The 22,538-nt window shown below is 45.5% G+C and overlaps 1 protein-coding gene and 1 pseudogene across 1 annotated transcript in view; both read right to left on the bottom strand.

Annotated features, from left to right (window-relative positions):
- Positions 1-2,571, bottom strand: part of SRD5A2 (steroid 5 alpha-reductase 2) — a 169,416-nt gene extending 166,845 nt beyond the window's left edge. The window contains exon 1 of the mRNA XM_073629158.1: positions 2,162-2,571. Within this exon, the coding sequence (XP_073485259.1) occupies positions 2,162-2,442 (281 nt within the window). The 5' untranslated portion in view covers positions 2,443-2,571. The remainder of the gene's footprint in view (positions 1-2,161) is intronic.
- Positions 2,572-19,026: 16,455 nt separating this feature from the next.
- On the bottom strand, positions 19,027-19,137 carry LOC141141948 (U2 spliceosomal RNA; annotated as a pseudogene).
- Between the last annotated feature and the right edge of the window lie 3,401 nt (positions 19,138-22,538).

The following is a 22,538-nucleotide window of genomic DNA, read 5'->3' as shown; positions in this document are numbered from 1 at the left end:
CAAAATGTGTCCAGTTCAGTAGGAACCAACTGAATTTCGATCCATGTATGGGCAGGCAAGTTGTACACAAGTTGTCCAACGACTTGTGTACAACCAGCCTGTCAGGTTTTCCCCAGGGCTGCTGGCTATAGCCGGGAAAACTGATCATTGTATTCTGATGGCAGGGAGGGCTCCCCATTGTCACAATACCATACCACAGCAGGAAGGATTCCCCCTTCCACCTCAAATGTGCAGGTGGAGGAACCTGCTGGTTGAATAAAAAAAAAAAAAAGGAATCATGTATGGCCTGCCTTAGTGAAATCTATGACTGATCAAATGTTTATCATTGTGTGTATGCCTAGTATTAAACAGCTACTCATAAAATGTGTTTACGTGTTTAGACGGTCATTTGACCAATAGAAACTGAATGACAAAGTAATTTTGTCTGTTGTGACAAGATATTGAAATGGGCATAAAACAACACCAATGCTGACAAAGACAGCACTTATGTTATACATATTCAGTCAAAGGAATAGAAAAGACAAGGTCTCTGCAATATAGCATACATAGTAGGAATATACATAGACAATTGTCAAGTTATCAAATTACTGAAGATAAATGAAATAAGGCACCAAATCATGAACTGTTCATTAGAACGAGTGCAAAATAATATAGCAACCCTGTACCATATAATTAGAGTATTATCAGTTGAGAAGCTAGGAGAACCTCAACCAAAAGTGTTGCGCGCCGTGTCAAATATAGGAATATTTGGAACTTAATAGTACCCTTAGATAAATGAGTACCGGTATACGGCACTGCAGCACATCAGAGTACATCGGACCTAAACACATGGCAGTCATAGTTCAAAATTAATTAGGAGCTGCCTCTGATTACAGCAAGTAAAATATTCTGCCTGCAGCATACCTCAGATTTTCAGAATTTCTTTCATGCAACCTGTGGTTAGTTGGGACAAGATTGCTAACTTACAGGATTTTCTGGTTTGAGTTTAAAAGAGAAGTATAGAATTCGGAAAAAAAAAAACATTTATGCTCACCTAGGTGGATGCAACATCAATCCGATGCTGCATCTGTCCCTCGCTGGCTTTGCCCTGAGAACTGAGCGATCAAACACTGCTGAACGCTCAGTCTCCCCTCTGCTCTGTCAGTCACCGGCTCTCCACTCTGCCCATACAGAGCTTACTGGAGTGTTGGGCTGTGGAAGGGGTGAGAGAAGTTTGCTCAGTCTCCCAGTAGCTCGCTAAGAAGCTGAGCCAGCTGCCAGTCCAGGCATCTGGGTGGATCTCAACTGTAAAGTAGGGACACTCACTGTTGGCCAAAAATGGGTCAGAGGAGTGCAGATCTAACTGCATTCCCGTTATCCATAAGAGAAGCAGGGCCGAAAAAGCTTTGTCCATAGTTCTCCTTTAAAGCTGAACTCACTCCAAGGAAAATACCAAGTTACCCTTGCAGTGGGACTCTCCCTGCACTGCAAGGGTAAATGCTGATCTTTGTCTAGTGTACCATTAAGAGGCAGTTTTACATAGTTTATCCCTTGCTTCCCTGGAAGCCTGTGCTCTCCTCTCCCTTTGGGTTGTGGCTGAGCCCTTGGTGTCCTCATTTACAACCGAGGACTGCTGGTCCTTCATTGCACCCGATGCCAGAGTGCCTGCGACCAATAGAGCGCTGAAGAGAGAAGGAAGCCTGTGGTGGCAAGTAGTAATGTAAGTAAAACTGCTTTAAATTATCTCTAAGGCTAGGTTCACACATGTCCAGCTGCAGGTTGCATTCTGGGGCCCGATGTGTTTTGTTCACCGGTGCAGGTGTGATTCAGGTGCAAATTTTTACTTTAATTTGCATCTAAACTGGACCCAATATCACACAGGACCCCTTTCAAAAACAGACCATGGCCGCCCCAGACATGTGTGAACCGGCTCCATTGAAAGCCGGTCCGGTTCACATGTTATGCGAATCGGATGCATATATGTGAACCGAGCCTTAGATAAAAATCACCTTTGAAATTGCCTTGGGAATTTCTTTGGAGATCAGCTTAACACACCCACTGGATTATGATATACCTTACATAATCGTTCTAATGATACCTTGGAAGTAATACACTGACATAATAGTTCTAATGACACTTATATCTTACCTGTCCTACATAATAATACTTTTTGATGTCTTACCTTTGAAAGTAGTGTCCGCAGAACATCATCAGGAGCATCTTACATCCCAGAGTGTCCCATTGTTGATTGTATAGCACAATCAATACAGGTACAAAGAATGATGGCGATTCCTGAATAAACCAGCCGTATTTGGCTGAAATCAGAGTAAAGTTTGTCTTAGTCTTTTTAGGAACATGTTTGCCATATGGAGCTGGTTCAGTCAGTTGACGGAGAAGAAACAATAGCCCAACAATGATAAGTGTAGAACTCAAATAAAAGTCCAGGTCCTGTGTGCACTGCATGGTTAAGGATCACTGGCAGAGGAGACTTCTCAAACGCTCAGAGGTGTTTTCATAACCAGCTCTCCATTCACTATAAACACTACAGGAGGAAACTCACATCTCTAGCAAACTGCTGGGAAGAATGTCTGTAATAGTACCCTCCCATAAGGCAAGACTACAGTGCACAGTTCAAAGTACAGACCATGACTACTGTAAAGCTTACAGCCCCAGGGTATGTAGACAATGGTAACAGTCAGCATTTTACATTTGTATAAAACAGAATTGTAATACTACGAAATATGTAAATGTACAGAAATTAAAAAAAAGGGCTTTCCATTGCTTTTCACCTGTTCAACTACATTATATTATTATCTGTAAATTGCTTTTGGCAAAACTCCCAGCCCCTGATTAATTTGTCCTTGCTTTGTTCTTTTTAATTTACACATCAGGGGGGGGGGGGGGGGAGAGACTATACAGATTTCATTCACATACACTGCAGAAACTAATGCCCCGTACACACGAGCGGATTTTCCGTTGGAAAAAACTTGGATGGTTTTTCCGACGGAATTCCGCTCAAGTTTACCTTGCATACACACAGTCACACAAAAGTTCTCTGAACTTTCGACCGTCAAGAACGCGGTGACGTACAACACTACGACAAGACGAGAAAATGAAGTTCAATGCTTCCGAGCATGCGTCGAATTGTTTCCGAGCATGGTAGGAATTTTGCGCGTCGGAATTTATACAGACAATCTTTTCCCGACCGAAAAATAGAGAACATGCTCTCAATCTTTTGCTGGCTGGAATTCTGCCAGCAAAAGACCAATGGAGCATACACACGGTTGCATTTTCCCGACAAAAGGCTCTCATCTGAGTTTTGCTGGCGGAATTTCTGATCGTGTGTACACGGCATTAGAGTCTAATGCGCAATATTCAGTCTAATGCTGGCTACGCATGGACAGAATTTTTAAGTAATCCAATAAGATGTCTGAAATAATAATTTAAAACAATGCAAAAAAGTATTTTTTTTTTTTAAAGGAAATGCAATCATTTTTAAAAAGTTTGTTGGAAAAGTAAACAAACACTGCTTAGCTTAATATGACACTGGTTTAAAAAAAAACTAAAATTTATGTATGTAGTCTTAACTCAAAAAGTACCTTCTATTGCTCTCAGCCTCCTCCAAATTCCGTTTTTTTTGCTGCTGTGATCTGACTTCCTGTTAGAGGGTGGCTAGGTTCGTTCTCCATGGTTTCTCTGTATGTAGGAACGTAGCTGCCCTTTCTCGCTTGCTCCTGAGATAGTTTTTTTTTTTAGTAAAAATAATAAACATGCCTATACTTATGTAGCGATACCCTTGTGAGGGCTGCTAAGTATAGTAGTCCACCTGTCACCCTGCCCAGCCAGGCACATACTTTTTACACTTCTCAGAGACAATAAAGCAGTCCTTGCATTCTATTTTTGTTTATTTTATTGAGGGATATTAAACTTGGATAGGGATGGGGACTTATGGGATGCCCAAGTGATCAGAACATTGCAATTTGGGACCATATATACATCCAGTATATACATCACTCCATTTCTCCTCCTGCACATCGCTCCGTCTCTTCTGAGTATCACTCCATACTCCTCCTGCACATCGCTTCCTCTCTTCTGCTTCTCAGACTAGCTAGCACTGATTTGGTAGGCCTGACACTGGCTCAGCCAGGCCCAAGGTAGATGCCTTTTGCAGGCAGGGACCGTGGGCCCCTTTTTTAGTGTAGCAGCAAAAATAAGGTAGTTCTTTAATGCTAGCTGTCCACGTGGCTGCTGAGCCCAGTACCACATCTTCAGGCCCTGCCAGCCCTCCTGGCTGCAGTTGCCTCTCTCCACTGTCCATGTTTCCACAGTTTTCTCAGCTGGTTCTGCACCCATCTCAGATTGCAATCTCCCAGTCCTCTCAGGCGTGTCTCCACAGTCCTCTCAGCTGTGCTTCACTCACCAGCCCTCCTGGCTGTGACCTGTTCCTCCTCCTTGGAGACTTGCCTGGCAGTGCTTTCTCCTGCTGTCCTTGCTCCTCTTGGCCAGGACACCTATGTGTGTTGTAAGAGGGTCCCCTCTGCACCCGAGTCCAGGCCCAAGGTCACCTCTCCCAGACTGGGGGGCTCCCTCCAAGACCACAACAGCCTAACATTCTATCTCCAACTTCCTCCCGAACAACCACTCCCCAGCTGGGCTGACCCAAGAACACCCCAGGCAACTCCCCCTCCCCTCTCCACCTCTTTCCAGAAAACAACAGAATGTTCTGGAAAGTAGGAGGTCCTGGTGATGCTGCCTGTGAGTCACCCAGCACTACCCTGAGCCACTCCCAGCCCAGATCAAAACAAACAGGCCTGGATGCCAGCCAGACCTGCCTAAATTTATCTACTCTGGTGAAAACCTATATACATACTTCTAGCAGCCTAGACGGTGCTACACTTACCTGCTCTGTGCAATTGTTTTGCACAGAGCAGCCCTGATCCTCTTCTGCTGGGGTGCCCCGCCAGTGCTCCAGGCCCCTCCTCTTCATCAGGTGCCCCCACAGAACACCGATTTCCATGGGGGGCACTCGCGCGCGCTCGCTCCTGAGTCCCACTGCTAGTCCATTGACACCGACAGAGGGAATCTGCCTCACCCCCCTACTCCCGTGTCACTGGATTTAAGTGACAGCAGTGGGAGCCAATGGCTCCCGCTGCTTTCAATCTGTCCAATGAGGAGAGAGACAGCTGGAGCTGTTGTGCTAGTGCACATCGCTGAACCAGATCAGTCTCAGGTAAGAAAAAGGGGGGTCTAGGGGGAGCTACAACACAGGTTTTTCACCTTAATGCATAGAATGCATTAAAGTGTTACTAAACCCAGGATCCTACATTCACTATATCTGGTCTCCCATGGTACACAGGGCATGGAAATGCAATTATTTTAGTAAATATAAACGGCTAAATACCTTTTCTCACCAGCAGTATATAACAGTCTTGTGATTTTTATCAGTTCCTGGTGAAGCTTGTAGGAGGAGTTTTCATACTGCACTGAGCTGTCTTCTGAGTCTGTAGGGCTCCTAACCCTCTGTCTGGACATGTCTGGACAGTGCTGATTGACCCTGGGCTGATCACATGCACTCTCCCAAGAAAAAAAACCCTCTCTAGCAATACACACAAAACCGAGCATGTGCAAAGTGACTCCAAAGGCTCTGTCTTATTCGGACTTGTCCAGGGGGACAGTGCAGGGAGGGGAGAATCTGTGCATACAAGATCAAGCAGCCATTTTACGCAATGCAGAGGATTAACCCCTTAGGTTCCACAGTGAGTATAACAAGCATACTTTACTGCATATGCAGACTGATTTTACTGTTGTGGGTTTAGTAACACTTTAAGGTGAAAAACCTTGAGGCTTTACAACCACTTTAAGCCAGGTACACACGGGCCGAATGGCGGGAGACAACTGCCAGTTATAAAAAAAACGTCCGGCATTCGACCCATGTGTATGTCAGTCTGCCTGACAGAAGCTGGCCATTTGGAGGGCTTCTGCTGGACGTGCATGCTGGAAAACCAGCAGCCGGCCGACTCCTGATCAGAGCTCGAAGCCAATGGCAAAAAGCGCTGATTGGAGTGTTCTGCAGGAGGGTCGTCCCCCTGTCAGAACATAACAGTTCTGCAGGGGAGATCACTGAACTAACCTTGCATGGTTAGTACAGCGGCTCTGACCGGAGCTGACAGTTTTTTCATTCAACCCACAGGGTAGAGAGAAAAGAACGAATAGTGTTTACACGGCTTAAGCTTTCTTGATAAGTGAAATGTCACAATAGGTGGTCAGACACAATAGACAGGATACAAAAGATGGTCAGACACTACAGACAAGATAAAAGAGATGGTCAGACACTACAGACATGATACAAGTGATAGTCAGGCACTACAGACATGATACAAGAGATGGTCAGACACTACAAACATGATACAAGAGATGGTCAGACACTACAGACATGATACAAGAGATGGTCAGACACTACAGACATGATACAAGAGATAATCAGACACTAGACATGATACAAGAAATGGTCAGGCACTACAGACATGATACAAGAGATGGTCAGGCACTACAGACATGATACAAGAGATAGTCAGACACTACAGACATGATACAAGAGAAGGTCAGACAATACACACAGGATGTAAGAGATGGTCAGAGACAGGAGACCTGATACAAAAGAGTCTCCCTACTCTTTTCCTTCTCCCCTTAAAGTAGAACTAAGGTCAAAAATTAAAAATCAATATGTGATAAAAGTAAAAAAGATGTAAAATATGTCTGCCTTTGTTTGTAATCTGAATGCAAGTAGATAGAGAAATTTACCTGCTGCCCCTCCAGCCAGTCAGCTTGGCTACAGCTTGGCGGCGTGACGTCATTAGGGGGCATTGCTTCCTTTCTTTAGAAAGCACCAGTGTGCCAATCAACCTAGAAGACTTGCCATGGCTCCACCCACTTTTCATACATTGAGTCTGCCTATGCCCTGCCCATGTCTCGCCTATGCCACTGTCCACTGCCGATTGAATCATGGGAACTTTAGTTCTCTGGGGGAGATGCAGAGTGGAAGACAATGATGTGCTAGCTCTGCAGGACTCCTCCCAGCATCACTAACAAAATCCAGTAGCACAGGTTCAGAGGGCAGGTTACAGTAAGTAATTACAGGTGTAGGCTGAAGTCATCATAATTGTTTTTATTACATTTGTTAATTTGTATAATAATAAGCTGTCACTAAAAATTAATAGGCTGCCTTTAGTTGCACTTTAACTTTCCTGAAATTTACATAAAACCCCTTTGACAGGATCTGGGATTCCCTATCCTGTCTGTGACAAACACTATAGTATTCAATTGCTCTTTTCTACCTTGTGATTACAACATCATGGGACACCCATTAGTTGGCAAATTTACATACCCCTTTTTTCGCTTCATATTGATCAGCTATCTGTTCCACAGATTACCCCTTTTTATGGAGTAACCTTTTACATTTATCGATCTGTTTGTCATTTATATGTTTGACCAGCTGTAATCTATACCGATGGCTAAGAGCACTGATCAGAGTGTTTTGGCAAAACACAGTAGAACAGCAGTAGAGATCGCTATACCAACGTTGGATAGTTAGTACAGCAGCTCCTCCTGAGCTGTCAAGTTTTTTTCATTCAGCTCTGCTGGGTTGAACGATAAAAAACCTATTGGTGTGTACTAGGCCTTACAGTGCCCCCCCCCCCCCACACACACACACACACACATATGCTTCAAGGGTTAACTGGTCATTACACAGATAAGGAGTGTTTGCCTAACTACATAATTTTTGTACAGATAAGGGAGTTTGTACAGAGACTACACAGTTAGGTTGTATAGTGCATGGCCAGCATTATTCCTTGATCCTGTAGGTTCCCTCCATCCGTGTAACCACTCTTGCAAAGCCTCCTTTCCTCTTTTCTAAGGCAGGCCATACACGGTTCAAATCTTGGCCTGTTCAACAGGAATCCTGTATGGGCAGGCTGAATGTACCAAGTTGATCGATCAACTTGGGTACAACCAGCATGCTGCGTTTTACAATAGCCGTTAGCAATAATAACTATCTTCTCCCAGTGGGGAAGGCTTCCCCCGCTAAGGTTGCCACCTCATCCCTTTAAACCTGAATATATATGAAGTACACAGGTTCTGAGGCTAATTTAATGCAGTTAAGGCACCAAGTGAGTTTATTTACCACCTCAATCAGCCACAGAACCTGTGTAATTAATACGTGTTCGGGTTTAAAGAGATGAGGCGGCAACCTTATCCCTCGTCCCCCCCCCCCCCCACCTCAATCAGCCACAGAACCTGTGTAATTAATACGTGTTCGGGTTTAAAGAGATGAGGCGGCAACCTTATCCCTCGTCTCTCCCCCCCCCTGCTTGGAGAAGACAATGGCTCGGCAGGAGGGATTCCCACATCAATACTGCCAGTGTTGATGGAGGAATCAAGCTAATTCCTTCCCTGCAACCCCCCCTTCCTGAACCTTACCAGGCCACATGCCCTCAACATGGGGTGGGGGTTGCTATGTTAATGAGGACAAGGTCCTATTCCCCACAACCCTGGTCCAGTGATTGTAGGGGGGAACCCTATCCCTCGTCTTCTCCCCCCCCCCCACCCTCCTGCTGGGAGAAGACAATGGTTCGGCAGGAGGGATTCCCACATCAACACTGCCTGTGTTGATGGAGAAATCAAGCTAATTACTTCTCTGCAACCACCCTTCCTGAACCATACCAGGCCACATGCCCTCAACATTGGGTGGGGGTTGCTATGTTAATGAGGACAAGGGCCTCTTCCCCACAACCCTGGCCCAGTGATTGTAGGGGTGGGGGGGTGACTTATGCAAATCTTGAAGCCCCCTTTAACAAGGGAGCTACCAGATCCCAGCTCCCCCCTATGTGAATGAATATGGGGTACATGGTAACCCAATTTTTTCATCAAAAAAGTGTCAGATGGGGAAGCTACGTTGGATGCAGAGTTTTTTTTGGTTGCCATTAGCGGTTTATTTTTTAATAAAGGAGTTGTCAAAAACTATTATGTTTTTATTTTACTTTTTACACTTTTTTGGTGGATGAGTAGTTTTTTGTACCCCATACTCATTCAGATAGGGGGCCGGGATCTGGTGGCCCCTTGTTAAAGGGGGCTTTCAGATTCGATAAATCACCCCCTATATCCCCACAACCACCCGGCCAGGATTGTGGAAAAGAGGCCCCAAAGCACCTCCCCAAGTTGAGGACATTTGGCCTTGCAAGGTTTAGGGGGGGCGCTCGCTCACCCCCCCTTTACTTCCTTTTTTGTGTTCTGGCATGTTCGGCTAAGGGTCTGGTATGGATTTTGGGGGGACCCCATGCTGTTTTTTTATTTTGGCGTGGGGTTCCCCTTAAAATCTATACCAGACACAAAGGTCCTGGTATGGATTGGGGGGGATCCCACACTGTTTTTTTTTTTAGCATTTTTCATTGCCAGCATTCTTTTATTTACATTTCAGCTCATGGTCATGATTTCAGTCATGGTTGTTAAGGATGCAGTGGCTGGCTTCCTGGCTCACTCCTTGACAACCAGCTATTCTTCACGCGGAATTCAAATCAGTTGATAATTTTTCGATCAATCTGAATTTGAATCTTTCCAAAAATTTGGAATTCAAAACTAAACTAAACTAATTTAGAAACAAATCAACAAAACCGAATTAGTAACATAAGCAATCTATCCGAAACTAAACAAATTTTTTCGTTCTGCACATGTCCACTCTCTAGCCTTTAGCCACAGTGCCTCGCTGCAAGGCCCATCTCTGGCTTATGAATTACACTCTGTAGCCCCAGGCAATCCCGCCCCTCTGGACTACAATACCCATAGTTCCTTGCAGTACAGAAGGGGGAAGGAACGATGTGCTCTGTTCTCTCTCCTATGCTGCCAGGAGAGTGATTGGAGGAGGGAGCAGTAATGGCCACAAGCACAAGAAGCAGGTGAGTTTGTGTGTATTATAACATAATACATAATTTTTCTCCTTCACTGGTGGGCAATGATAGGCAGCACTCATGCGGTGGCACTGATGACCACTGACAGGCAGCGGCACTGATGGGTACTGACAGGCGGCACTGATAGGCAGCACTGATGGGCACTCATGCGGTGGTACTGATAGGCGACACTCATGCGGCGGCACTGATGGGCACTGATGAGGCTGAGCTGATGGGCACTGATGAGGCTGCATTGATGGACACTGGTGAAGCTGACCTGATTGGCACTGGTGAGGCTGCGCTGATGGGCACTGATGAGGCTGCATTGATGGGCACTGATCAGGCTGCATTGATGGGCACTGATCAGGCTGCATTGATGGGCACTGGTAAGGCTGCATTGATTGGCACTGGTGAGGCTGCACCGATGGGCACTGGCAAGGCTACACTGATGGGCACTGATGAGGCTGCGCTGATGAGCACTGGTGAGTATAATACGCTCTTCAAATGTGCTTTAAAATGCATGGCTTTCCCTTTTATGCAGTGGTGGTGGGTCCATTAAGGGCACACAGGCGCCGTCCCCTCTCTCCAGCTACCCCCTCTGTGTAAAATGGATATCCATGGCCACTGTAGCCACCCCCTATTCAGGCGTCAGGCTCCTTTTTGGACACCGGGCACCTGAATTCCAGCAGGGGGGTGTTTGTGGCAAAACACAATAGAACAGCAGTAGAGATCGATATACCAAGGCTGGATAGTAAGCACAGCAGCTCCTCCTGAGCTGTCAGGTTTTTTTCGCTCAGCTCTGCTGGGTTGAACGATAAAAAACCTATTGGTGTGTACTAGGCCTTACAGTGCCCCCCCCCCCCCCCACACACACACACACACACACACACACGCTGCAAGGGTTAACTGGTCATTACAGAGATAAGGAGTGTTTGTCTAACTACATAATTTTTGTACAGATAAGGGAGTTTGTACAGAGACTACACAGTTAGATTGTATAGTGCATGGCCAGCATTATTCCTTGATCCTGTAGGTTCCCTCCATCCGTGTAACCGCTCCTGCAAAGCCTCGTTTCTAAGGCAGGCCATACACGGTTCGAATCTCGACCTGTTCAGCAGGAATCCTGTATGGGCAGGCTGAATGTACCAAGTTGATCGATCAACTTGGGTACAACCAGCATGCTGCGTTTTACAATAGCCGCTAGCAATAATAACTATCTTATCCCAGTGGGGAAGGCTTCCCCTGCTAAGGTTGCCACCTCATCCCTTTAAACCCGAATATATATGAAGTACACAGGTTCTGAGGCTAATTTAATGCAGATAAGGCACCAAGTGAGTTTATTTACCACCTCTATCAGCCACAGAACCTGTGTAATTAATATATGTTTGGGTTTAAAGGGATGAGGCAGCGACCCTATCCCTTGTCTTCTCCCACCCCCCCCCCCCGCTGGGAGAAGACAATGGCTCGGCAGGAGGGATTCCCACATCAACACTGCCTTTGTTGATGGAGGAATCAAGCTGATTCCTCCCCTGCAACCCCCCCTCCTGAACCATACCAGGCCACATGCCCTCAACATGGGGTGGGGTTGCTATGTTGATGAGGACAAGGTCCACTTCCCCACAACCCTGGCCCAGTGATTGTAGGGGTGCAGGGGGGTGACTTATCCAAATCTGGAAGCCCCCTTTAACAAGGGAGCTCCCAGATCCCAGCTCCCCCCTATGTGAATGAATATGGGGTACATAGTAACCCAAAAAAGTGTCAGATGGGGAAGCTACGTTGGATGCAGAGCTTTTTTTTGGTTGCCGTTAGCGGTTTATTTTTTAATAAAGGAGTTGTCAAAAACCATTGTGTTTTTATTTTACTTTTTACACTTTTTTGGTGGATGAGTAGTTTTTTGTACCCCATACTCCTTCAGATAGGGGGCCGGGATCTGGTGGCCCCTTGTTAAAGGGGGCTTTCAGATTCGATAAATCACCCCCTGTATCCCCACAACCACCGGGCCAGGGTTGTGGGGAATAGGCCCCAAAGCATCTCCCCAAGTTGAGGACATTTGGCCTTGCAAGGTTTAGGGGGGGCGCTCTCTCACCCCCCCCTTTCCTGACCTGCCGGGCTGCATGTTCAGCTAAGGGTCTGGTATGGATTTTGGGGGGACCCCATGCTATAATTTAACTGCTTGTGGCTGTAATGTAATGTTGCCCCCCCCAGCCCATTACCAGGCCCTTTGGGTCTGGTATGTATATTAAGGTGAACCCTGCACCCAAGTTAAAAAAAAAAAAAAGGCGTGGGGCCCCCAGACCCTATATACTCTGAACAGCAGCAGTATACAGGCAGTCCCCGGGTTACAAACAAGATAGGGATTGTAGGTTTGTTCTTAAGTTGAATCTGTTTGTAATTTGGAATAGGTACATTTTGTAAGTGTAGCTCCAGCCAAAAAATCTATTTTTAAGCTTTTTGGATAACATAGGGAAGGCTTATCATCACCCCTGTAACATTTGTTTTGCTGTCTGTGCCCCTGTTCAGAAGATTTCACCTCACTTTCTGTCCCAATGACAATTGGATTTTGAAAATTTTGGGTTATTAGGGAAACAAGCATCAGTGGGAAGACACCTTTTTCCCATATTAACTCTTACAGGAGAGAATTTCTCGTCCTAGGGGTAGATTTCCTCTCACTTCCTGTTGTCTCCCTCCGTTTCTAAGTAGGAGTCGTTTGTAAGTCGGATGTTTGAAAATAGGGGACCACCTGTATATAATATACGGCCTGCCCTATACACTCTGCGGAAAATTAGGCCTTAGGTGTTGGTGGTACCAGGACACTGTAAGCCCTCACAGTTACTCTTGGTGGGCGCTGGAACGGGCCCTGGAATGGGCCCTGCTGTGAAATATTATATCAAGAATTGTAATTACTTTCCCCTGTTAAACAGGGGCAGAAAAATTGGGCCTTAGGCGGTGGTGGTGGCACAACACTGTAAAGCCTCACAGATACTTTTGCTGAGCACAGGAACAGGCCCTGCTGTGAAATATTAGATCAAAAATTGTAATTACCTGTTAAACCACAGCAGAAAATTGGGCCTTAGGCGGTGGTGGTGGTGGCACAACGCTGTAAAGCCTCACAGATACTTTTGTTGAGCGCAGGAACAGGCCCTGCTGTTAAATATTTGATCAAAAATTGTAATTACACGCCCCTGTGAAACAGGGGCAGAAAAATTGGGCCCTAGGCAGTGGTGGTGGTGCCACAACACTGCAACTCCTCACAGATACTCTTGTTGAGCACAGGAACGAGCCCTGCTGTTAAATATTTGATCAAAAATTGTAATTACGCGCCCCTGTTAAACAGGGGCAGAAAAATTGGGCCTTAGATGGTGGTGGTGGTGCCCTGAACTGAAAATATTCTTAGAAGCTAGCATCATGAAAATTGAGGAGGAATAGGATAGTCACTCAGCATAATAGGATGGTCACTCAGCATATGCAGTCTTCAAGGGATCCCGCATCCATAGAAAAATCATTCGGTTACATCAGCATCAGGTGCTTGGTAGCTGGTGATCCAAGACTGATTCATTTTTATGAATGTGAGCCGATCAACAGAGTCTGTGGACAGGAGCACTCTGTGATTGGTTACAAAGCCTCCAGCAGCACTGAATGTGCGTTCAAAAAGAAAGCTGGATGCAGGATAGGCCAGTAGCTCAATTGCATATTGAGTAAGCTCTGGCCAGTGGTCCATCCTCAAGACCCGGTAACCCAGTGGATGTTCTGGTGGAAAGGTCTTCAAGTCTGATCTTGCCCCTAGATATTCCTGCACCATGTAATTCAGACGCTGCCGATGGTTGCTGGAACCGATCAGACCTGGGCGCTGAGGACTGAAGAATTGCCTGAAGGCATTGGTCAGCCGGCCACCTTCTCCACTGCTCTTTCTGTGACTGAACGAAGCCTCAGCAAACGTTGTCCAGCACCAGGAAATTGTAGGCCTCCCGAAGATGTTTCATCCTCTGCTCCCTCTGCAAAGGCTGGATAAGTTCTGCAACCTTACCCTTGTAACGTGGATCAAAAAGGGTTGCCAGCTAATAATGATCCCTATCCTTGATACCATGAATCCTAGGGTCCTTTCGCAGGCATGCAGGATCAGGGAGGCCATGCAGCGTAGGTTTGCAGAGGCATTCGATCCTGAGTCCTCTGGGTCACTAAGGATCACATGATCCACAACCGCCTCCTCCCAGCCACGTACAACTCCATGGGTTTCTGGGGACTGCAAACGATCTCTTGAAGACTGCTGCTGATGCTGAGTGTTATCCTCCACCACTATGCTGACACAATCCTTCTCCTCTTCTTTTTCCTGTGTGATCGGTGGGCCTGCAGGAATACTAGTATCTGGATAAAGGGGGCCTTGAGAGGTAAGGAAGTCCTCCTATTCCTCCCGCTGTTCTGCCTCAAATGCCCTGTCCATTATTCCACGAAGCGTATGCTCCAACAGGAAGACAAGAGGGACAGTATCACTGATGCATGCACTGTCGCTGCTCACCATCCTCGTGGCCTCCTCAAATGATGACAGGACAGTGCATGCATCCTTGATCAGTAGCCACTGGCGTGGCGAAAAAAAGCCAAGCTCCTCTGACCCTGTCCTGGTGCCATACTCACACAGGTATTCATTGATGGCCCTCTGCTGTGTGTGCAGCTGATGCAGCATTGCCAACGTTGAGTTCCACCTGGTGGGCATGTCACAAATGAGGCGGTTCTTGGGCAGGTTGCATTCTCTTGGAATGTCAGCCAGCTGAGCACTGCCATTATATGACCAGCGGAAATGACCACAGACTTTCCTGGCTTGCCTCAGGAGATCCTGTAAGCCCGTATACCTGCTCAAGAACCGCTGCACCACCAAATTCAGGACGTGAGCCAAACAGGGAACATGGGTCAAGTGTCCCTGTCAGAGGGCGAAGAGGAGGTTGGTGCCATTGTCGCATACAACCATTCCTGGCTGAAGCTGGCATGGCGTCAACCACCTCTGAGCCTGCCCCTGCAGAGCTAACAGAATCTCTGCCCCAGTGTGGCTCCTGCTCCCTAAGCAGACCAACTCAAGCACCGCATGGCATCTTTTTGCCTGAGTGCTTGCGTAGCCCCTTGAATGCCTATGGAGCACCACTGGTTCAGAGGAGAAATCTGCAGAGGAAGAGGCCATAGAGGAAGAGGAGGGGGTGGAGGAGAGAGTGTGGCAGAATCACCACTAGCATTTTGGAGGCGTGGTGGCGGAACAAGCTCCAACAATACTGAACCCTGTCCTGCATCCTTCCCAGCTGCCAGCAGAGCTACCCAGTGCACTTTGAAAGAAAGGTAGCGTCCCTGTCCATGCCTGCTGGACCATGAGTCAGCGGTAATATGCACCTTACTGCTGACCGCCCTGTCCAACGAGGCCAAGACATTGCCTTCCACATGCAGGTAGAGAGTCGGAATGGCCTTCCGTGAAAAGAAATAGCGTTTGGGAACCTGCCACTGAGGTACCGCACATTCCACAAATTCACAAAAGGGGGCAGAGTCTACCAGCTGAAAGGCAGCAGTTGCAGTGCTAGCAATTTGGCCAAGCTAGCATTCAGACGCTGAGCATATGGATGGCTGGGACCGAATTTCTTTTGACGTTTTAGCAACTGGGGTAGGGAGATTTGCCTGCTAAAATCCAATGTTGGTATACCGCTACCAGATTGGCCACAAATACTTGGGACACCTATTTCTATACCTTCATTCCTCTCAGTGCAGGTTTCTGAGGGGACTGGAGGTATAGTGGGGTTGGAGATCACAGCTGATGAGGAGCAAGGAGAGGTCCACCTTGTTCTTTGATGTGGGTCTTTTAAATGCTGTTGCCAACGGACAGCATGGGAGGTCGTCATATGTCTGGTCAAGCATGTGGTGCCCAAGCGGCTGCTGTTTTAGTCACGCTTGATACGCTTCAGACATTTATTTTAAACAACACCGGTGCTATCTGCTGCACATATGTTAAAAAGACCCACACCAAAGATCTTTTCAAAATATGCGGGGAGTCAGCAGCGCCCTGCACCTGCTTAGCTCTGCGGTGTAATGCAATAGGGTGGCTGCCTTTAACCTGCCCCCTGGAGAGCATCCTAACTCGTTGGAGATGTGCCTCCTCCTCCTCCTCTCTTCTATCAGGCACCCAAGTTGAGTCATCCCCTCCCTCCTCATCACTGGAGCAAACTTGGCAGTATGCTGCAGCTGGGGGAACATGACTGTGACAAGGCTATTTCTACCTACCTCACTTATATACTTAATGATACATAAGTGATTAAAACCTTTTATCTATATATGAATAAACCCATGAAATTAAGGACAAATGATACCTGTGCGAAAAGGATAACAATCTAATTTATTTAAATGAAAAATAAAAGTGATCTTGCGCAGTCATATAAAATCACACACAACGATATAAATAACAAACAGTTCTAAAAAAAGTATATAGTGTATATAAGTAAAGTGCTCTGTGTACTGGGAAAAACAGTATCAAAAATAAAGTGTTAATGAATGGCAATAAAAATAAGTGCTCTGCAAAGTTCTCTCTATCCGTGAAGTGAAAATGAGAATCCTAGATCGTGATTCCAGCAGAGCAAAGTTCAAAAGGTGGATAAATATATACAAGGTGGCTAAGTGTAACAATGAAAAAGCCGAAGAATGTTCATGGACAACTCCACAGATGGTCTCCTAATGACAGCAGTCTCTCAGAACTCTCACCTCATATATATGAAGAAATAAGCATCACTAAGTGACACCAGGTATGTTGATCTTTATACAGCATCGAAATGGGACCCAAATCGGTTCTCATCCAATAACCATGGCTCTAACGGTTTCTTCTCAGTTCCTATTACCATTCATATGGCTGTCACAGTGTACTCCAATGAAGTGTGGATGATATAGTGATAAAGAGAAGAAAAACAAGGCTCCAATTGTGTAGTATGTTGGGGTAAACTAAAATGTATTTATTAAAGTGCTACAGATTGGACTCTTACATTAAAAACGTTAAAAACAGGCAAAAAAACAGTTGGAATGGCGGATAGAGTGCCTTCTCACGTGACTTCCGGTTTGCGTCTGCTCACAGCCACTCCCTACGCGCCTCGTGACTTCATCTGGGGAACCCATATCATCCACACTTCATTGGAGTACACTGTGACAGCCATATGAAGGGTAATAGGAACTGAGAAGAAACCATTAGAGCCATGGTTAATGGATGAGAACCGATTTGGGTCCCATTTTGATGCTGTATAAAGATCGACATACCTGGTGTCACTTAGCGATGTTTATTTCTTCATATATATGAGGTGAGAGTTCTGAGAGACTGCTGTCATTAGGAGACCATCTGTGGAGTTGTCCATGAACTTTCTTTGGTTTTTTCATTGTTACACTTAGCCACCTTGTATATATTTATCCACCTTTTGAACTTTGCTCTCCTGGAATCACGATCTAGGATTCTCATTTTCACTTCACGGATAGAGAGAACTTTGCAGAGCGCTTATTTTTATTGCCATTCATTAACACTTTATTTTTTATACTGTTTTTCCCAGTACACAGTGCACTTTACTAATATGCACTTTATACATTTTTTTAGAACTGTTTGTTATTTATATCGTTGTGTGTGATTTTATATGACTGCGCAAGATCACTTTTATTTTTCATTGTTACTGGTGTAGTGTGAACACTTTTAGGTTTTGCTGCTGTCTTTATAGATATCATCACACATTTTCACTTTTTAGACATTCACCATATTTTCTCATAGTAGTGCGAAGGACACTTTCAATTCTAATTTATTTAAACTTACTATTGTACAGAAAAGAAACTTGTATTAATCTGAGGTTAGCAACTATAACATAACTGATACAACCTTAAAACAAAGATGTTACCAATGATACAAAATATTGCTATAATGGTCATACACATGTTATCAAGAGATTAATAATATATTGAGGCAAAATCCTACGGTAGAAAAAGTTACAGAAAAGAAAGGAGACATAATAATAATACAGATACATTACCTAGACAGCCCTTATGTTTTTTTTTGAAAGCCTATGGCGTGCATAACACACCCAAAAACTTCACCCGGTGCCAAAAAAATGTGCACACACATAAAGAGTGAAATACAAAAAAGAGCAAACGGGTACACAAATGTGCCTTTCCCTGAATCCCCTGAGGGTTAGGCTCCAGACGGGGACAAGGGTACTTACAGTTGGTCCATCTGGCTGAAACCAGACAAACCCCGTTCTCTGGAGGGCCTGCCGAAACAGACCCACCCAAGTACTAGGTGAGGCTCCCCCAAAGGGTGACCCCATGAGAGAGGGCAAACTAAGCCAAAAGGCCATGTCCACCCCTTCCCAAGACTTTCAGGGCTGGCCCGAGGACTCGCTACCCTACTCATCACACAGTGCAACAAACCGTGTAAAAACACACAAATACAAAAAGTGACAAACATAGGCTTAATAAATAAAATAAAGTGGTGAAGGAATAAGTGAAGAGGAGAGTGAAAAGGTGGTCATTGTGTAAAACAATGACCAGGCCCTCCGGCCAGGAATAAAAAATTCCTCTGGTCCCAGCCAAAAGGCCCGGCCAAAGAGGCAGGGGCTAAAAAAGCGTGTTCTATGGTGCAGTGACCGTGATGCCTTTAATCAAAGTGACTCCCGCTCACAGTGATTTTTTGGCACCCCTGGACTGCCACTCCAGGGGCAACTCCATAGGCTTTCAGGACCAACCCTGACCAATGACCCAGACTACAGCCGCCCCCACTCCAGGCAGAAAGGCATGAAGTACAGGGAGCTTGGTGAGAGCCCTTTACCATCATGCTCCACCGTCGCTCCCATCACTCCTTCCTAATTACATTCGGGAAATACTAACCACTCCCCCCTCCCAAAGGAGGAGTAAGTGTTCTCTCCCGAATAACTGTCTGTAGCTAGAGCTACCACAATCTAGGCCAGAAGGCCAGGGACCCGACCCTCCGGCCAGACCCAGATGCAGCACCCATCCTCACCAGGAGAACCCTTCCGGATGGTTCGGACTCGGCCCCGCTGACGTCTCGGTGGGCGTCCAGACACCGGCACTGTCGAACCATCTTTCCAGGTCCAATTACACCATTGGATTTGCATGTGCCCTCCCTACACTTGGAAGTTGCAACAGCGCCTCCTCTGGAAACTGATAAGAACAGATACTACGCTTGATCTTAGCCAAAAGGCAGAGAAGCCTAGACAGCCCTTATGTTACCAAGCTTGCAGGGGGGGGGGGGGGGGGGGCACACCGAGAGGAAGAGACCATGTACAGCTCTCTGTACTGTGTTTTATACCCCCCATGCCCCTATTCCCACCAATCCAGGTTCTCACCCCCCGGGACCTTGTCATTGGTCTAGAGTTGCTCACATAAGCATTGGCTACCTCTGAAGCCTCCTAAATGTTCATTGGTTTGGAGTTGCTTCAAATTCTGATTGGCTGTAATTTCAAGCCCAGTTAAACATCATGCTTAAACTCTCTGGTGCCTCTGTGTCTGCCTTAAAACAGTTAGCCCTGTTTGATCCCAATATAATCAATTCCGAAATTAGCATGCCAAAAGACCCCCAACCAGGTGGTGACACAAAGTCTGAAGAATTATCACCTGCCTAAAACATTCAACAGCCCCATAAAAAAAATATACATACATGGATATATATATATATATATATATATATATATATATATATATATATATCTCCAATGGGGCATGGTAATTAGAGAGGCCTTTTATTAGAGATTTCCCCTGAAGATATAAATATGGATTGCAAAATCTCCTCCACAACTGCCAGTTTCTTGACCTTCTTGGGCACCCCCTCTCTAGGCTGACGTTACTCCCTTCCTCAACCTGGGTACCCTCATCGGAGCCTTCAAATCGCTGCGCATCCTCCTGCAGCATGTACCCGAAACTGTGGTAGAATAGTTCGGGGGTCTCCTCCGTGCATGATGGTGGGGCTAGGGAAGGAGTGACTGTTGACATGGAGCTGATGGAATAGGCCGCTTTGGCAGCTGCATTGATGGCAAACTACTCTGAGCGTGGGTGACAGAGGATGAGGAGGATGAGGGTGGCTTTGTTATCCATTCCACCAACTCTTATGCATGTTGTGGCTCAATAACACGGCCAGCTGCAGGAAAAAAGGACAAGCCTGCCCCATGGCCACGTGCTGAGGATGCACCGTGTCCATGACCAGCACTGTCGACTGTAAACACAGAGCCTGCTTGCCCTTTTCTAGTGGCCTGTGAGCGTCTGCCTCTCTTTGGTGGCTTTCCGGACATGCTGTAAATTTTGTTTAGCAAAAAAACACTACACTGCACCAGGAAAGTAGTAGCAACTGCACTAGGGGTGCACGGTACTGTGTACACCAACATAAGTTTAATAACAAATATGGGTGCACTGTCTGTATTGTGTACACCACCAGGAAAGCAGTAGCAACTGCACTATGGGTGCACAGTACTGTGTACACCAACTGAGGTGTAATAACAAATATGGGTGCACTGTATGTATTGTGTACACCACCAGGAAAGTAGTAAAACACTACATACAGCATAAAAAGAAATAAGAAAAACAACATCAATTCTTCTAGGTACACTTGCACACAGTTTTTGAAGGAACTTGGCAGATAAGTTGTCCAAACATCTTGGAGACCTCAGCACAGATCTTCTGTGAATGTAGGCTGCCTCAAATCCTTCTGTTTCTTCATGCAATCCTAGACAGACTTGATGGGCTCTGTGGGGACCAAACCATTACTTCTTTGTTCTTCTTTAGAAGATAGTTTTTAATGACATCAGCTGTATGCTAGGGGTGCACGGTACACACCAACAGAAGTTTAATAACAACTATGGGTGCACTGTATGTATTGTGTACACCACCAGGAAAGTAGTAGCAACTGTACTATGGGTGCAAGGTACTGTGTACACCAACAGAAGTATAATAACAACTATGGGTACACTGTATGTATTGTGTACACCACCAGGAAAGTAGTAGCAACTGAACTATGGGTGCACAGTACTGTGTACACCAACAGAAGTGTAATAACAACTATGGGTGCACTGTATGTATTGTGTACACCACCAGGAAAGTAGTAGCAACTGCACTAGGGGTGCACGGTACTGTGTACACCAACAGAAGTGTAATAACAACTATGGGTGCACTGTATGTATTGTGTACACCAGCAGGAAAGTAGTAGCAACTGCACTATGGGTGCACGGTACTGTGTACACCAACAGAAGTGTAATAACAACTATGGGTGCACTGTATGTATTGAATACACCACCAGGAAAGTAGTAGCAACTGCACTAGGGGTGCATGGTACTGTGTACACCAACAGAAGTGTAATAACAACTATGGGTGCACTGTATGTATCGTGTACACCACCAGGAAAGTAGTAGCAACTGCACTATGGGTGCACAGTACTGTGTACACCAACAGAAGTATAATAACAACTATGGGTACACTGTATGTATTATGTACACCCCCAGGAAAGTAGTAGCAACTGCACTAGGGGTGCACGGTACTGTGTACAGCAACAGAAGTATAATAACAAATATGGGTGCACTGTATGTATTGCGTACACCACCAGGAAAGTAGTAGCAACTGCACTAGGGGTGCACGGTACTGTGTACACCAACAGAAGTTTAATAACAACTATGGGTTCACTGTATTGAACACCAGAAAAGTATGAGCAACTGCACTATGGTTGCACAGCACTGTATAGTGTGTACACCGCCTGAAGTATATTAGAAACAGTACACCAGAAATGGCCTGCAGTCAGATATAGCTAAACTGGACACAGTGGATATATATACATATATACAAGAGTTGTATATATATATATATATATATATATATATACTGTATATATATATATATATATATATATATATATATATATATATATATATATATATATATATATTAAATACACTGCAGCTAACTGAATCACCTGCCTGCCTGAAGTATATTAGAAACAGTACACAAGGAACGGCCTGCAGTGAGATATACAGTATCTCACAAAAGTGAGTACAACCCTCACATTTTTGTACATATTTTATTATATCTTTTGATGTGACAACACTGAAAAAATGACACTTTGCTACAATGTAAAGTAGTGAGTGTACAGCTTGTATAATAGTGTAAATTTGCTGTCCTCTCAAAATAACTCAACACACAGCCATTAATGTCTAAACCGCTGGCAACAAAAGTGAGTACACCCCTAAGTGAAAATGTCCAAATTGGGCCCAATTAGCCATTTTCCCTTCCTGGTGTCTTGTGACTCATTAGTGTTACAAGGTCTCAGGTGTGACTAGGGAGAAGGTGTGTTAAATTTGGTGTTATCGCTCTCACTCTCTCTTACTAGTCACTGGAAGTTCTTGGCAAAGGACTTTCTGAGGATCTGAAAGAAAGAACTGTTGCTCTACATAAAGATGGCCTAGGCTATACAAAGACAAGTGTGTCAAGCATGGTGGTGGGAGTGTCATGGTCTGGGGCTGCATAAGTGCTGCAGGCACTGGGGAGCTACAGTTCATTGAGGGAACCATGAATGCCAACATGTACTGTGACATACTGAAGCAGAGCATGACCCCCTCTCTTAGAAGACTGGGCCAC

Source organism: Aquarana catesbeiana, linkage group LG04 (genome assembly GCF_042186555.1).
Source record: "Aquarana catesbeiana isolate 2022-GZ linkage group LG04, ASM4218655v1, whole genome shotgun sequence".
Classification (NCBI taxonomy): domain Eukaryota; kingdom Metazoa; phylum Chordata; class Amphibia; order Anura; family Ranidae; genus Aquarana; species Aquarana catesbeiana.
The sequence above is the reverse complement of the archived record's forward strand: the minus strand, read 5'-3'. Positions and strand labels throughout refer to the sequence as shown.